We start from the raw sequence: 16,934 nt of genomic DNA on the forward strand, positions 1-16,934 counted from the left end.
ACGAGGGGAAGAGATGGAGGGCGAGGCTACAGCCCTTCCCTCTGCTCTTAATCTGCTCCACTGTCTTGGTTCTGGTTCCCCTTTTCCCTCCTATATTAGAATTGTTTAATCTGGAGAGGAAGCAGCTCAGGGGAAGCCTTATCACTCTCTACAACCAACCTGGAAGGAGGCTGTGGCAAGGTAGAGGTCAGTCTCTTTTTCCAAGGAACAGTAATAGAATGAGAGGTGATGGCCTCAGGTTGCTCCAGAGGAGGTTCAGGTTGGATATTGGAGAAAATTTCTTCTTGGAAAGAGCAGTACTGCAGTGGCACAGGCTGCCCAGGGAGGTGGTGCAGTCACCATCCCTGGGGGTGTTCCAGAGCCGTGTGGATGTGGCACTGAGGGACGTGGTCAGTGGGCATGGTGGGGGTGGGCTGGCAGTTGGACTGGGTGATCTTAGAGGTCCTTCTGACTATTAATGAATCTATAATTCTGTGATTCTGTGATTTCCTGCTGCCCTAGCTCTGTGGAAAAGTTGTTTCTGGTTTTTTGGGTCTTTTTTTTTTGCCAAATTTTAGGTCTTCAGCTAGCTATGTCCCTCCTCCTCTGCATTTCCCACAACCCTAGGAAGAAAAATTGCATTGTACAGCTGAAGGGAGGTGATGCTGGTAGGGCTCCTTCCAAATGTTGGTGTTCTCTAATCCCAAATTTCCAGGTTCAGAGCGTGGATGCTACTTCCATACTGCCCAGAGGGGCTTAAGATGATGCACACCCAGGGAGCTGGGGTATGCGGGGTGGCTGGGCTTTACACCTTGTTTCCAATCCTTTGTTCTTTCCCATTTTAGTGGAGAATTCGAGTCCTTCTGTAGAGGACCCATCCAGTTAGGAAGCAGGTTAGTACTGAGAAGCACTAGTTTCCTTGTGTTTATCATTGCCTTGGCTTCTGCATCTCCTGGACTATCCACTTCTGTACACACCTTCCAGATCCACAGACCTGCTTATCCAGTCTTCTGCTTACCTCACTGCTTGCTGAGGTAAGTACGTTTTGTTCTCGCCGTCTTCCTCCATTAGGAAGCTGGCTGGCTGACAGAGCCTAGGGATAGGTTGGGTGAAGGTTGTAGATTATCTGATGAGAAGCAAACCAAAGTCTCCCTGGTGCAGGATGGTCCTTTCAAAATTGTTTTTTTGGTTTTTTTTTTGTGACTGGGGGAGATAGAGACAAAATCACAGAGTCACAGAATCACAGAATCACAAGGTTGGAAACGACCTGCAAGATCATCTAGTCCAACCACCCTTCCATTCCTATTAGTACCACAAGCACTAAACCATATCTCATAGCTCCTCATCCAGGCACCTCTTGATCACTACCAGGGATGGCGACTCCACCACCTCCCTGGGCAGCCATTCCAGTGCCTGACCACCCTTTGAAAGAAAAAGTTTCTCCTAATATCCAACCTAAACCTCCTCTGGTACAACTTCTGGCTGTTTCCTCGAGTCCTACTATTTGCCTGGGAGAAGAGGCCAGACCCTTTTGCACCACAACCTCCCTTCAGGAAGTTGTAGAGTGCAATGAGGTCTCCCCTGAGCCTCCTCTTCTCCACACTGAACAATCGCAGCTCCTTCAGCCTCTCCTCATAAGACTTGTTCTCCAGACCCCTCACCAGTTTCGTTGCCCTTCTCTGAACACGCTCCAGGGCCTCAATGTCTTTCTTGTAGTGAGGGGCCCAAAACTGAACACAATACTCGAGGTGCGGCCTCACCAGTGCTGAGTAGAGGGGGATGATCACCTCCCTGCTCCTGCTGGCCACACTATTTCTAATGCAGGCCAGGATGCCGTTGGCCCTTTTGGCCACCTGGGCACACTGTCGGCTCATGTTCAGCCGAGCATCAACCAACACCCCAAGGTCCCTTTCCTCTTCACAGTCATCCAACCACTCATCCCCAAGCCTGTAGTGCTGCATGGGGTTGTTGTGGCCAAAGTGCAGAACCCGACACTTGGCCTTGTTAAACCTCATCCCATTCACCTCAGCCCAGCGATCCAGCTTATCTAGATCCCTCTGCAGGGCCTCCCTGCCCTCAGGCAGATCAACACCACCTCCCAACTTGGTGTCATCTGCAAACTTACTCAGGGTACACTCAATCCCTTCATCTAAGTCGTCAATGAAGATATTAAACAGGATGGGCCCCAGTACCGACCCCTGGGGGACACCACTTGTAACAGGTCTCCAGCTGGACTTCACTCCATTGACCACCACCCGTTGAGCACGGCCCTCCAGCCAGTTCCTTATCCAACGGAGTGTAAAACTGTCCAAGCCATGGGCAGCCAGTTTCCGCAGAAGGATACTGTGAGAGACCATGTCAAAGGCTTTGCTGAAGTCTAGGTAGACTACATCAACTGCCTTTCCCTCATCTACCAGTCTGGTCACCCAGTTGTAGAAGGAGATGAGGTTGGTCAAACACGACCTGCCTTTCATGAACCCATGCTGGCTGGGCCTGATCCTGTGAATGTCGCGCACGAGCCGTGTGATCTCTCCCAGGAGGATTTGTTCCATGACCTTCCCTGGCACTGATGTCAGGCTGACAGGCCTTTAGTGCCCCGGATTGTCCTTACGGCCCTTCTTGTAGATGGGCGTCACATCAGCAAGCCTCCAATCCTCTGGAACCTCTCCAGTCAACCAGGAGCGCTGGTAGATAGCCGAGAGCAGCTTAGCGATCACCCCCACCAACTCCCTCAGCACCCTAGGATGAAGCCCATCCAGTCCCATGGACTTGTGACTGTCCAGATGGAGGAGGAGCTCTCTAACTGTCTCCACCTCGATCTCCGGGGAGACATTCTGCGTGTCAGCCCAGATATCCAGATCAGGGCACAAAGTGCCCTGAAGATAGCTGGTCTGACTATTAATGGCAGATGTAAAGAAGGCGTTGAGGACCTCAGCCTTCTCCTTGTCATCTGTGGTCACATTCCCCACCGCATCAATTAAAGGATAGAGATTATCCTTGGTTTTTCTCTTGCCATTGATAAATTTGTAAAAGGATTTCTTATTCTGCTTTACTGCAGTGGCCAATCTAAGTTCAAGATAGGCTTTTGCATTCCTTACTTCCTCCCTGCATACCTTAGCAACTTCCTTGTAATCTCCCCTAGTAGCCTGTCCCTTCTTCCAGAGGACATGGACTCTCTTTTTCTTCCTGAGTCTTGACAGTAATTCCTGGCTCATCCACAGCGGACTTCTTCCCCTACAGCTCGCCTTACAGTATTCAGGGACAGCCTGTTTTGGAGCCTTTAAGATTTTCACCTTGAGGAGCGTCCAGGCTTCCTGGACCCCTTTACCCTTAAGGAGTGACTCCCAAGGGACCTGTGCTACAAGCGTCCTCAGCAGGTCAAAGTCCGCCCTCTTGAAGTTCAAGATAGCAGAAATCCTAGGCTTAGCTTATTGTAATCCACCCCACAGCTCTCTAAGGCAGGAGGCTTCATAAAAAGGGGGAAACTGAGGCAGAAATGAGCCTTGATGAGGACTAGAGGGAGGAAATGTTACTGGAGCCTGAATGAGGTCAGAGTACATGGTTTAAATCAGGTCACTGCTTGATATTTATTGTGTAGGGTTTTTCTTTTTTCCTTACTCTCTCCCTGAAATCCTTCCCCAGAGGCTATTCAAGGAAATAAATAGCCAGTGGAAAGGGACAATAGCTTGCTGTGGAGTACAAATTATATGAAGCAGTAGGAAATAATAGCAGAGTGAGCAGCTGCTGCTCCGAGAAGGAATGCGTGCTCTCTCCAGCTCCTCTTTGCCTTGAACGTGTGCCGATCCTGGTCTGCAGCACAGACTCCTTGGTGCCTCGGACGCAGATCCTGGCAGCCCACTGAGGAGGGAAGCGTTGGTTCTGGCATACAGTGTGGCTGCTGGGTGGTAGTGGTGGTGGCAATAGGTGCTGCTGTCAGAGGTCACCCAAAGGACTCTGAGCCCCTCCGTGGGTGCTCCTGGTGGCCTGAGGCCAGAGGGATAGAGGGAAGGACAGGAAGGAGTGTTAACCCCAAACCCTACCTTTTGGGACCTTTTTTCTCTTCAGGAACATGGCAAAGCCTCTTCCAGCTCCAGCAGTGTCAAAGTGGCCATCCCACATCAGTGTAGGCAGCTGCCCTCCAGCCAGGGTTGGCATGGGATGGACCTTCAGGTCAGGGGGTTGTATCCCTATTGTAGGATGATCTCTTTAGGGGTGAAAGGTTCCTTGGTCCCTTGCACAGGTGACCACCAGCTTCCACACCCATTCTTTATGTTTTCCTCACTGCATAGCACCTTCACCTCCTTTGTAGATGCTCTGTAGCCAGATTTCCTCTCTTTTTGGGGTTTACATTTCCATCACATCGCCATTTCCCTACGCTTATGATGTCTTTGGGGAAATAACCAACCTGTCTCCTTCCTCCTCCAGTCATCCCAGTCATCACCTCCTGTCGCACCGGAGCATTTCAGCCTTTCTAGGGCTCCCTTCCTACATGGGGAGCACACCCCATTGCATGAGCCAGACCATCTGCACAGAGCTGGCTCCTGACCATGCAGAGGTTACAGACGAAGGAAGTCGCCAGCACTGGCAGAACTGCTGCCGGGTTTCCCACTATTGTTCCCAGTGGCAAATGGCAAAGGGGTGAACGCCCCTGCTGAGCGTTTGCACGAGGGGGATTACTGTTATCTCGAAGAAATCTCACAGCCCCTCTCCTCTTTCCTGCCTCTCTCCCTGCCTGTGTATATTCTCACATCCGCAGCTCTGCACACAACTCCCTGCGCAAGTGGTTTTCCCCATCCCTGGGACACGTGCTGCTCTCCCTCGTGGGCAGCCTCACCCCCTGCCAGGGGGATCAGTGGGCATGATGAAGGCAGTGTGAACATGTGTGTGTGCGTGGGACGCACCGCAGTGTGATGGCAAACAGACCTAATGCTGGAAACCACTGTCTGTATGCAACCACCCACATCACCTGCTCCTGCAGACCAAAGTTCAGCCCTGGGGAGTTTCACCAGCGACTTCAGTGACCTCAACAGTAAATAAATTGCCAGAGCCTGCTGGTCTTTATGGCCCACTGGTCACAGATAAATAGGAAGTACCTCCAGGGTAGGAGTGCTTATCAGCCTTTATCTCTTGTCACATCTGGAGCCTTTGGGGGAGGGCAGGAACTGCCTCCCAGCTGCTCTCTGCAGGGATGGGGCTTGGGAGGGATTGAGGGGCTGCTGCTCTTCTGAGCTTCCCTCTTGCTTTTCTACTGATTTCTGGATTCTGGAAATACAGCACCAACAACTTCTACCAAATCTGAGGAACTGTCTACTGACTTGTAGCCCATATCTGTCAAGGATACCAGTGGAGTGACGCTCCCCATTTCTGTTTCTCAGTGTTATAGAGGATGGAGCTATCAAACCTGCTGTGCTTGGCTCCTGAATCTCAAAGGTTTAGGATTCAGTACAACTTGAATGGGAGATTGCAGAAAGCTTCCACATATTGCTGGTGCGATCCATGAGCTGGAGATGAATCTAGAGCCACAAGAAAGAAAGGAGCTGGGAAGCTTTTTATTTGGCTGAGCTGTTACAGCAAGAATAGAAATGAACGCGGTGGTCAGACCTCCATAGCAAGCTAGGGAGCTGCTTGTCCTACATGGTGGCTGGAGTAGCACCACTAAGTGCCACGTGCACTGGTGCCTCCATAGGGAATTCAACAAAGAGGCTGATCCCTAGGGGAAAGATATGTGCATGACTCAGTCTGCTTAATATGTTAATATATAATCCACAGGGAAGTGAAGGGATGTGAAGTCATCTATATGAAGCATTTCTGAGCTAAACTGCTGGTGGTTCCCTGCCTGCTGACTGCCCTCCAAGGAAGATGGCTGTAAGGGCTTCTGCTCCTGCCTGCTGTTGCCCAGGGTGTTCAGGCTGGCATGCAGTCAGCGAGGCTGTGTGAGGGATGGGATAAGGCATGAAGACCTCACTCCTTGCATTTCTTGGGCTGTGAGCGGTGCTGTCCACCAAATGGGGGGTTGGACCACTCTGCTTGAATCCTCTTCATACCTCTGTTCTGAAGCTCTATCTTTCCTTGTGCTGAGGGCAAGCCTGTTACCATCTCCTCTCTTTTCTCATTCTTTGTCGTGTGCTGCCTGCACTTAGCCCACTCTTCCCCTTATTGAGAAGCCTATGATTTTAGGCCATGAGAGGAACCTCTGCCGAGAACAGTAGATGTTCTACTGGCTGGGACACCTTCTCCAAGCAGTGTGGTGACAGGGGGAGGAATGGCGGATGGAAATCCACAGACCCCTTTTTGTTTCTGCCTCAGGGAACGTTTGAAATGTTTAACCTGGATTGGAAGGTTGGAGGCACCATGAAGATCAAAGGCCATATATCTGAGGATGCTGATAGGTAAGTGCAAAGAAACTCACCGACGCTGAAGGTGAGTTCATGAGCAGGCGGTGTGAAACAGTTTCACAGCTGATGGAGGCTTTGGGGGCAGAACTGTGTATTGGATCCTAGCTGTTCCAAGACCCTGTCCTGCTCACGCAGCTGACCTTCCTCCTACTCACCCACAGGTTTGCCATCAATCTCGGCTGCAAATCCTCGGATCTGGCGCTTCACTTCAACCCCCGTTTCAAAGAGTCTGTCATCGTCTGCAACTCCTTGTGCTCTGACAACTGGCAGCAGGAGCAACGCAGTAAACATTTCTGTTTCCACAAGGGCTCCACTGTCAAGGTGAGGGCTCTGTGCTGGTGTGGGGTTGTGGGATGGTGAGAGAGATTCCTGTACCCCATATCCTCCTACTTGCCTGCCCAGTGCTTCCCTTTCTCTTTACTGCTCCTTCATAATCTGGCTTTTTCATCCTGATTGCTATTTCTTCTCCTTCGAATGAAAAGTGGAACTCTGTGTGAGCCTTCTCTGTTTCAGGCTTTACAACTGCTTCCAGCCCAGGGATGTGTGAAAGCAAAGGAGGTTTCCAGGAAGCAGGATCTTGCTGCTCTGTATCTTATTTCTCTCTCTAATTGCCTCCTATGCAAACACAGGTTTTAAGCCAGACCTGGGCTGGAAGCAGTGTGGTTCCCTATCTTCTCTGGTCCCCAAATACTTTTCTGTCCTAACTACTTTTGGGTACACTGACAATCTGTCCTACCTCTCCTCCTGCCAGGGATGCTGTCTCACTCTGTCCTATGTCCCAAGATGCTACTAGGGCTGTGTTCGGGAGTAGACCACTTCATATGGCTGTGGAGAAGAGTCTTATTTCCTCAGTCATGGCTGAATGCTGGGGAAGCAGTGGAGAAGTGACAGCTTTTAGAAGTCCCTTTTATTTGCAGTGATCAGTGATGAGTCCCTGTTCTGTCTGTTTGAGCATGTTTACGGCTAACACTCCTTTTTCCTGGCTGTGATGAGGGCAATAAAACATCAGGTTAATTCTACTCTGTTCAAATCTAAGCCATGTGGTATATTTAGCAAAGGCAGCACTTAGGTTTATCTGCTCCAAGTTTACAACCTGAGTAGCTGAAACAACCCCAGGAGAGATCCTGTCCCCGGGTCATAGTCCGATTGCCAGCTCAGATCCTCAATACCAATGGCTCATTTTCTGCAGCTCCCCCAGCACAGCCTCCAGACCAGGTCTGACCCTCATGTGTAGCATTATGCCTTTGGAGTGGATGCTTACCCTTCCTTTTCTCTCCAATTCCTGCCATCCCTTCCTCCCTCCCTCCCTTCCTCCTTTCCTCCTCGCAGATCATCATTGAATTCCGGGGAGACAAATTTGTGGTGAAACTACCAGATGGGCATGAAGTGGAGTTCCCCAACCGGCATGGCTATGACAAGATCAGCTACTTGAACATTCATGGAGGATTCAAGGTCACCTCCTTCAAGGTGGAGTGATGAGTTCCGTTTCCTAGTGCTAATAAAAACCCAGCTGGGACTGCTTGCTCCAGCTGCTCTGGCTTCTGTGAGGTCTCTGGCTCTGTGGCTCTATGAGAGATGCTGGCAAAGACCGAGCTTTGTCCACTAACAGAAAAGGAAATAGCTGCTAGATAAGGCCAGGTGCTTTTCTGGTTCAGACCAGGATGTGGGGTTGAGCAGTGCACAGGGCCAAACACACTGGAGGTGGAGTTCGGGTGGAGAAGAAAAAGGAAAAGGAAGACAGGATATGATTGCTCAGGGAATGCTTGCTGAGCCTTGTCACAATGCACCATTTCTTCTTGCACCCACATTTTTGGGAGAGGAGGGGGGAGGAGGGGGAACAAAAAGACTGATGTGAGAAATGTGGCATTTGGTGCCACAAAAGTACATAATTAAACATTAGGTTTGGGAACCTCAGGGCATGGCTTCACCATTTCCTCTTGGCTGCTTGCTCTGATAGGTAGAAGGAAGAGCTGTGTGCCCTCCTGCTAGTATAGTGCCAGGCTGTGTGGGGATGGGAACACAGCTGTGCCCCATACTGGCATTCCTACTGTGATAAGGGGTTGTCTCTGGCTTTCCCCCTTATCTCACCTCACTTATCTGCTGGTGCATTCCAGATAGGTTACCCATTACTCTGACATTACCACGCTGTAGCCTGCTTGAAGGGAAAGTGAGGCAGGGGAGAGCGGTGAGGAAGGAGTGTTTTTGGGTGGGTTAGGCAGCTCCTACTTGCGTCTCTCACATGGGACTGCAGGCTATTAGTGCTTGATTATCTGATGCCACTGATCTAATTAAGAAGCATCACGCCAGTTGCAGGGACTTGTAGGCAGGCCTGGAGTGTGCTGGGTCAGTCCTGTTCCCAATGTCCCTGGGGAGGGAGAATGAAATATGCAGAAAATGAGGAAGCAGAGAGATTGCAATGCCTCCAACAGCGCTGGGAGGAAGAGCAGGGGAGGGCTGAATGTGAGGACAAGCATCGCCTCCTTGCCCTCATTGGTCAACATGTGATGTTTATGTTGAATTGGAAGGGGCCTTAAAGATCATCCAGTTCCTCCCCACTGCCATGGGCAGGGCTGCCACCTACCACCAGCTCAGGCTGCCTAAGGATCCAACCTGGCCTCAAACCTTCAGGGATGGGGCACCCACAACTTCTCTGAGCATTCTGTGTCAGCAGCTCACCTCTCACTGAGTAATGAATTTTCCTCCTATCACCTAATCTAAATCTTCCCTATTTTAGTTCAATAGCATTCACCCTTGTCTTATCACTATCACACTGCGTACAAAGCCAGTCCTCCTCCTGCTTATAAGCTCCTTTCAATTACTGGAAGGCTACAGTGAGGTTTCCCTGCAGCCTTCTCTTCTCCAGGCTGAACAAGCCCAACTTATAGGAGAGGTGCTGGGAAATCCCACAGGGATCAGAGTGGCTCGACCAAAGTGGTTGAGGGAAGATGATAAGGTTGCTGCAACTGAGGGAGGGATGCACCAGAGAAGTTAGTATCAAAACTGCTTTAATAAGGACAATAAGTGCACGGGGTACAGAGTGGGGGCAGAAAGGCTGTTTCACAGACGTAGGTCTTTGGTCTGGAGCTTGTGCCACAGTCCAAGAAGCAGAGAACAGGGGGAGCTCATCCTGAGAGCCATCTCCCTGGCACGGGCTGGATGCTGACCCTGCATGGCCCTGCTGAGTGCTGATGGTTGGAGCTGGGAACGTGTTGGCACTGCTCTGGGGGGGCTGAGGGAGGAGGGCTTGCCCTTAACCTGCCTGCAATGACTGCCTGGCTCCCACGTATAGCACGCGCACGCTGGAGCCTCTTTATTCTGCACAAGGACTAGGCGGCGGGTGAGCCACGTAGGAGCGCAGCCCAATGGCATCTCCCCCCACTGTACACCCCCGTCTGTCCCGGAGAACAAGGAGGGTGCTGTGAGGGTCCTTCTGGTGACCTCAGCCCCCGAACATCTTGGCTCCACACCACGGCACAAAGGCGCTTCTGTGCTAGGCAACGTGGAGGCCGCTTGTCCCAGGGTGGCTGCATCACCCGGGGATGCTCAGAGAGGGGCACTCAGCATCCTCCGTGTGTGTCCTTGGGACAAGGCACTCTGCAAAGAGGGGTGTTTGGGGGGGGGATGGGTAGAGGGACAAGGGTGGGGAATAATGGCTGCAGAGAGGGAGTCTCCTTGTTGTGAGGTGGGTTGAAGGGAAAGGGAGTTTTTAAGGCAGTATTTGGTGCCCAGACAGTCTCACCTCTGGCAAACCACAAAGTTTCTCCCTCTCCCTGCTGCAAGGAGACTCCCTGCAAGGACAAAGAGACTTCCTCAGTGATGTTCAGCAGCAGGAGGCAAGGGGAAGGTACCACAAGAGGAATGCTGGCTGGGTGCCTGGTGCAGCCACTGCCACCTCCATGGCTGCCACTGCCACCTCCATGGTCACCCCTACCTTCTCAGGGCAGGGTTTTGCACCAAGGGATCGAGCTCAGTGTCTGTGGGCTCTCTCTGATCCCTGCTTGTCACTACTGCTTCCTTTCCTGAGCAAATTGTTTGCTTGTGGGGGGATGTGGGTTGGGGTGGGAAGGGGCTCGAGGGTTTCTTTGGCACATGGGAATGTTTGTTTGGCATCTAATAGGGAAAGAGAAGGGCTGTAGCTTGGCACAGTGCAGTGCACAGCCCTCACCCCTCCTTGCAGCACCCTGCCAGACCTGGGGGCCCTGCGGGAAATGGGGCCCCCTCCTGCCCGCCTTGCACTCTGCTGCCCTATGGTGAAGGCCAGGAAGTTGCCTGCTGGGTCTGCCACCAGAGGTGGGGGATAAGAAGGAAGGTGATGACCACCGCACTGATGTCTTTGGAAGTGGGGCTGTGATGGTGGGATGGCCATTCACACCTTGACTTCATCGTCCTCCTCCTCGTCGGCATACTCGAAAGAATTGCTGCGGCCCCCCCGGGTGCCAACGTACCCCTCTTGCAGGCTGGGGAGCTCGTCTTCCTCGTCCTCCTCCTCTCCTTGGTCCCAGGTGTCCTCCGGGGACGGTCTGGCTGCTGTTACTTGTGGCTGCCACGATTTGCTGCTGGGGCTCTCCCAGGCAGCCCGTGTCCAGACTTGCCGGGCACCCTCACCCTTCTCTGAGCTGCGTGGGGTGCTTGTCCCCCCATAATGGCGAGCCAGGACCTGGGCTGCCCGCTCGAACTCTCCTGCCTCAATGGAGCAGTCGTTCCAGTGCCCCTGCCATAGGGTCCCTCCGGGTACTGCCCCTGGTGCCGAGGCCTGTGCTGGATCCTCTCTGGGCTGCTCAATGGCATGTGCCTGTCCATTGGCACGGATGGACAGTCCCAGAAGTGAGCCGGCCTGCCCGGAGTGGTCCCAGAAGCTGGGTTTTGCCTTCAGCTCTCCATGGGATGTGTCTGGTCCTGGAGGGTCTCCGTCCTTGGTTCCCTCACTATGTGGGAGCACACAGCTGCCAGGTGGGTCTTGGCCATCCTCTGCTACCTGATTCCCATTGGTTTCAGAGAAGCTCATTGCCTGGAGGAGCTCGCTCATGAGAGAGGGCCCCAGGTCCAGGCGGAAAGAGAGCAGGGAGTCTGAGCGATCCAGCTCTTCTTCCCCAGGGAAGGTGCTCTCCTGAGCCTTTTCCAGGCGAGGGACACGAGGGATGGTGCAAAACCCAGACTCCAGCCCTGCAAAGTAGAAGTGATGGTTGGTGTGCACAGCCAGGGTGCCACGGTGGGACAAAGCCTACGTGGCCATGGGACAAGGGATGCCGATGCCAGTGGAGGTTGGTGGCACTGGCCAGATTACCTCCCTTATAGGGCCCAGTGGCATCTATATACTGTAGCCCAGGGGTGCTATCTCCAAAGCCCAGGGCTCTGGTCTCCTGGCGGGCAGCAAGCATGGTAAAAGGCCGGTGGGAATGCAGCAGGGTGGGTGGGACCAGGAGATGGCAGCATTGCCTCAGCTTGCCTTTCCCTCTGAGCCCAACCATGTCCCTTGGTTGCCACAGGCACCCAGACCCTCCTGAAATCTTTGGCCTCAGCCTCTGGAAAAAAGCTGAGTCACAGCCCAGTGCTATGAGGCTAGAGAAGATCCCCTCAGCTGTCCCATCCACCCATCCCACATCCCTTCCAAATGGGGCCTTCCTGAATGCTGGCCAGCGGGATGGGATGAAGGAACAGCAGGAAAGGGAGGGATAAAGACCCTTGAGGGACACATGGAGATGAAGGGATTGGGACACCTGGGGGCTGCTGGGGGCTTCAGTACGGAGGTGGAGATGGCTGTGCTGTGGCATGGGCATTGCCACAGTGGGACATAAGGGTGTCTGGGCATCAGCTACCACCCCCATCCTTGCACTCACCGTAGGTCTGGTGTGCTTTGGAGAGTCTGTTTGAGGCATTCTTGAAGGAGTACTTGCTGGTCAAACCACCATCGCTGTCATATGCTGTCTCATTGAGTTGTGGCAGCGACACAGCATTCTTGATGATGGGTGAGATGGCCGGGGGTTCGGGTGATGCTCCTGCCTGGCTCCCGCTGCCCCGTCTCCTCTGTGGTGTCCGTCGGACATGACGCAGTGTGCGGGCAAAAAAGTTGTTGGCCTTGGCTGGCTCAGCCCCGCCATGGTTGCTGAGGAAGGAGGTGTCCCCAAAGACATCCCCGCCGCGTCCCACATGCATGGTGTGCCGAAAGTCCCCCAGCGGTGGGCTGATCATGTCTGGTGTCAGCTCCGACTTCAGCCGCCGCTTGCCATGGGAGCCCGACACCCAGCTGAGCACTGGCAGCTTCCCCAGGCTCATCTTGATCCTCCTTGTTCCACACCTTCCAAAGAACCCAAAACCAGTTTCCAGCAACGGGATGGCCTGTCACATCCCCATCACCAGGAGGTGCGAATCGCCTTGCCTTGGTTTTGATCTGGTGGCAATGCTGCCTGCCCCTGTGTCCCTGCTCTACGTTACGCTCATGAAGTCACCCAGCGTGGGGATGTCCCAGCAGTTGGTGGCCTTGGCAGAAGTGAGTTCTTCAGGAAACTTTCTCACCCGGTGATGACGATGGTCATGGCAAGTAGGTGTCCCCAGGAGGGTCTGTGGTCATCCCAGATGCTACTGGAAGCTGATCTAATGTTGGGAACTGCTGCACAGGTGGGTGCCAGGAGCTGCAGGGTGGCTGGGAGAGCTTCTTGATTTCCTAAAGAAAACAAAGAAAGGTGAAGTCCTTGGAGAGAATTTTCCCAGTCTCACTGGCTTTCCTCCTGGGAGCAATGGGGCTGACTGGCCTTGGGGAAGTGTCCCCAGGAATGTGCCCTTCCCTCTGCCCATTGCAATCCTGGCTGAGGATTTCTTCCCCATGCCCTGCCCCATGGGGTGAGAAACCTCTCCCTGCTTCTCACTACTCAGACAAACCCTTCAGGAGAGGGTGAGGCCTGAGGTATGGCACAGTTCTCAGGGAGGAGGAGGAGCAGAGAGGGAAAAATGCAATATTTGTGTATTGGTTTGTTTGTCCTTCCCTGGCTGGATCCCAAGGTACTTTGCTGGGGCGTGAATGCAGAATGCAGCAGCTGAGCATGGGGGGAGGCAGGCGGTGCTGGAGGCTGCAGTGCTGGGGCAATGACCGTGGGGCTGCATGGCCTCTAGGGGAACAGGATGTCAAGGAGGATGCTGGGATCTGTGTGGCCCCAGCAGTGTGTGGTGGTCAGGATGCCAAAGGCAGATGCACAAACCCTACACAACTCAGCCCCTTCTTGCGAAGACCCCATTGTTGTATCTCCATCAATCTCCCCCTGCAATGCCCTCTGCCTGCTAGCTGTGTCCCCATGTCACCTTTGAGCAAGTGCCAGAGAGCCCTGGGCACTGGGCTGCTCTCCTGGCAGAACATGTGTTTTCGCCTTGCCTTGGCCTTGTTTGCTCACCCGGGGCCCCTCTTATCTGCCAGGGGTTAATGCCTGGGAAGGGAAAACACACCTCCCCCCGGGGAGGCTGCCACCATTGGCTGCCTCCCTTGGTGGCACCAGTGAGGACACTAGGACAGTGGCAGCATTGCTTCCTGCCTATCCTCAGTCCCATGGCTCTTGTGGCTGTGCAAAGCCTCAAGAGTGGGGGACACAAGGAAGGTTTGGAATGGGAGGATGGTGGCGGGACGTGTTCCTCTGGCACAAGGCACAGGAGCTGGGAGGAGGGGAAGAACACCTCTCCCAGGTCTGTGGACCCTCAATGGGGATCCTTGGCTCTCTGTTACGTCTCTGGCCTCCCTCCACCCAAGTGTTGCAGGAACTCATGATTCCCAGGGCAAAGGCTGACCCGTGCTCTCCTTTCCTCCACTGGGCAATGGTAGCCTTGTCCAGCTGACTGGCCTGTCCACCTCCCCTTCCCCAGCTCCCTGCTGCGGGAAGCCCCCTCACTTCGATGGCCGGGAGCTTCCTCCTCCTCCTCCTCCCGCCCTGTGTCCCCTCTGAGCTCGGCTGGTTTCCACTGGTTTTCCACCCGCCAGGAATGGCCGGAGCTGCTCCGCTCGCTGGGAAGAGCGGAAACCAGCAAGGGGGGGAAAATAATCCAGATGTCTTGTTGGCTAGAGCTGCTGAAAACAGCCCTCTTTCCCCCTTCCTCCCCCCTCCTCCTCTCTTAGCACACTCCCCAAGGGGACAAGCTCCAGAGAGGGAGAGGAGAAGTCTGGGGTGGTCTCAACAAGGGGGATGAGGTTGGAAATGGCTGTGGGCGGCCGGGAAGCCTTTCCCAGCCTTTCCAAGCGCCGAAAACTCCCTCTTCCCAAAGGAGGAGGAGAAGGAGAGGCAGAGTCTCCTCCAGCTGCTCACTTTGTTCTGGGACAGGGAAAACTGGAAGAAACGGGGTTTTGGGATCCATGCAGGCAGGAAGGGGGCAATGGGCTGGGGCTCTCCCACAATCCTGGAGCAGCGCCTAGCAGTGGATGAACAATCCCAAGTCCAGCTTCTGTGCTGCCTGCTGTTATGTATATATTTATATCTCTGCCTATAACAAGGGTGTTTTTCCAAGCAGGCTCTCTGGGACGTTTCCAGCCATCCCCTCCCTACTCCCTCTTGTGCTCTCGAACTTCCAAATTAAAGCTTCCTGGGGTGAGAGTGGTAGCAATGGGGTAGCAATGAGGAGGGGGCTCTGCTGCTCTCCCCCATCCTCGGGTCCCCTTCATTTCCCTGCTTCCCTTTCTTTGCTCCCGCTTTCCCTTCCTTCCTCTCCTCCCCGTTTCCAGTCGCATTCCTGCCATCTCCCTTTCTTTTTCCACATCCTCCCCGTCCCCATCGCTTTGCCACCCCTCCCGCTTTTCCCACCTCCTCACTCCCCTTCTTACAACCCCCTCCCCTTCTCCTCCGATACAACCCCCCATCTCTCCGCACATCCATACCAAAATTAGTATACTAATACCTCTTTTTTTGGCCACTCTTTTTTTTTTTTGTCTCTTCCTCCGGCCGAAAAGTTGGGAGACGCTCTCCGTGCGTCCCTCCAAGTTGGCTGTGAGGACAACCGGCGCTGCGTCCCAGCGGGGAAGGGGAGGTGCGCCCCCCTTTTCCCACGCCCGTCCCCCCAAGCTTGGCTCCCCAGGCTGCTCTTTGGGTGCCTGACGCCCCGGTGCCACGGGAGCGAGGGAGCGAAGCTGGCGGGGAGGGGACGCGGGAAGGAGGGGGCGGGCTGCGGCACTACCGAGCCAATCCTCGTCCCGGCACGGAGACCGGAGAAAATGAGATTTATTCCAACTATCCAGGACAGAAAACTTCAGGAACTTCTCTGCCTTCCCCCCTGCTCCCCCCCTCCTCCTTCCCCCGCCGCCCTGCTTCCCCAGTGCCATTTCCTTTCCTTCAGCATTGGCTGCCTCCTGCTTCCCCGGGTGAATTTGGGGGAAGGGGAAAGCCCAGGCCTCTGCTAAACTGCTTGGAGAAGGCTGGCAAAGGAAAGGAGTTTGCTTGAGGTGTGTGAAAACCTCTGTGATAACATGGGGTCATTCCAGACCATGTTGGGTGGGAAGTCCCCAGTACCCACGATACAGAGCTGCCAAATCAAATGGGGAGAGAGACCCCAAGTCTGCAATGTGCGGTCATACCGGGACCTCCAGGCAATATTGGGGTGAGCACTGGCAGATTAAGAGCCTCCCTGCAGGCTGACCCTGGGGGGTCATATAGGCATCAAGGTCTCAGGACAAGCATTAAGAGGTCAGGACGAGTATTATGGGGTCAGGACAAGCGTTATGGGATTGGGACAAGCATTATATTGGTGCCACCACGTGGAAGTGGCACTAGGTGTACTTGAGGAGGTGGCATGAGTTTCTGCCCACCTATGGGACACTGCGTCCCTCCATGATTCATTGCTTTGTCCCTTGATGGTCACAGGACAGAAGACCCTACCAGTGCCACCAAGGAGTTCAACACTGGTGGACACAGCTTTGCTTGTGTCCTTGGTGACACCATGGCCTAGCGATGAGGCTCAGTGGCTCTCCTGGAATGTGTGACCAGACACCAGCACTGCACCCAACCCATGGAGGAGAAGGGAGGTGGCTCTGCTGGTGAAGGCAAGATGGGACTTGTTGGGGTGAAGCTTGAGGAACGACAAAATGTCTGCAGAGATGTTGAAATGGAGCCTGGCCTCTCACTTGGCTCAAGTGGCCTTGGGCAGGATGGGCAACATGTTGTTGGCCATACAGCTCAGCTCCAGCTCTGCTTCTGGAGGAAGGAGACCATGGCCTCTCACCTAGGACTACCACTACTTGTAGCTTCTCTGGCTCGAACCTTTTCTGACTTTTGCTTCTCGAGGATTATCCTTCCCAGTGAATAATCTAATGTTTATCTGTAGCGTGTGCTGCTTGTGATAATGAGAGGAAGCTCTTTGCTGGAGATAGGCTTCATGCCACTTCCCAGAGGCTGCGAGCAGAGCAGCTCGCTGCCTCGCTCATTGCTTAGAGGCAGCTGTAGGGTTTTGGCACAGCATCAGCCTCTCAGCCTCAGGCTTCTGCCCTGTGAAATGGAATGGTTGCAATTTCTGCCTTCCATGAAGGCCAGATGTGATGTTGGTTATGAGTACAGGACTTGAAATACCCCTAAAATACCAATTTTTGGGGTATATCTA

General features: G+C 53.7%; 2 protein-coding genes across 5 annotated transcripts; one reads left to right on the forward strand and one right to left on the reverse strand.

The window, feature by feature from the left end:
* The first annotated feature begins 5,748 nt into the window (after positions 1-5,748).
* Positions 5,749-7,918, forward strand: LGALS2 (galectin 2). 3 transcript variants are annotated; one of them, XM_048961157.1, is made up of 4 exons: positions 5,749-5,844; positions 6,286-6,368; positions 6,536-6,695; positions 7,704-7,918. In XM_048961157.1, the coding sequence occupies exons 1-4, from the start codon at positions 5,839-5,841 to the stop codon at positions 7,848-7,850; spliced, it is 396 nt and encodes a 131-aa protein (XP_048817114.1). In that variant the 5' UTR covers positions 5,749-5,838; the 3' UTR covers positions 7,851-7,918. The 3 variants fall into 3 exon arrangements, with proteins under 3 accessions (XP_048817114.1, XP_048817106.1, XP_048817099.1); XM_048961149.1 differs by having other exon boundaries at positions 5,802-5,929; XM_048961142.1 differs by lacking the exon at positions 5,749-5,844 and having other exon boundaries at positions 5,938-6,368.
* Positions 7,919-8,035: 117 nt separating this feature from the next.
* Positions 8,036-15,553, reverse strand: CDC42EP1 (CDC42 effector protein 1). 2 transcript variants are annotated; one of them, XM_048961120.1, is made up of 3 exons: positions 15,243-15,553; positions 12,212-13,035; positions 8,036-11,537 (listed from the first exon to the last, which is right to left on the reverse strand). In XM_048961120.1, the coding sequence occupies exons 2-3, from the start codon at positions 12,645-12,647 to the stop codon at positions 10,741-10,743; spliced, it is 1,233 nt and encodes a 410-aa protein (XP_048817077.1). In that variant the 5' UTR covers positions 12,648-13,035; positions 15,243-15,553; the 3' UTR covers positions 8,036-10,740. The 2 variants fall into 2 exon arrangements, with proteins under 2 accessions (XP_048817077.1, XP_048817085.1); XM_048961128.1 differs by lacking the exon at positions 15,243-15,553 and adding an exon at positions 13,251-14,211.
* Positions 15,554-16,934: the final 1,381 nt, after the last annotated feature.

This window comes from Lagopus muta, chromosome 1 (assembly GCF_023343835.1).
Source record: "Lagopus muta isolate bLagMut1 chromosome 1, bLagMut1 primary, whole genome shotgun sequence".
NCBI lineage: Eukaryota > Metazoa > Chordata > Aves > Galliformes > Phasianidae > Lagopus > Lagopus muta.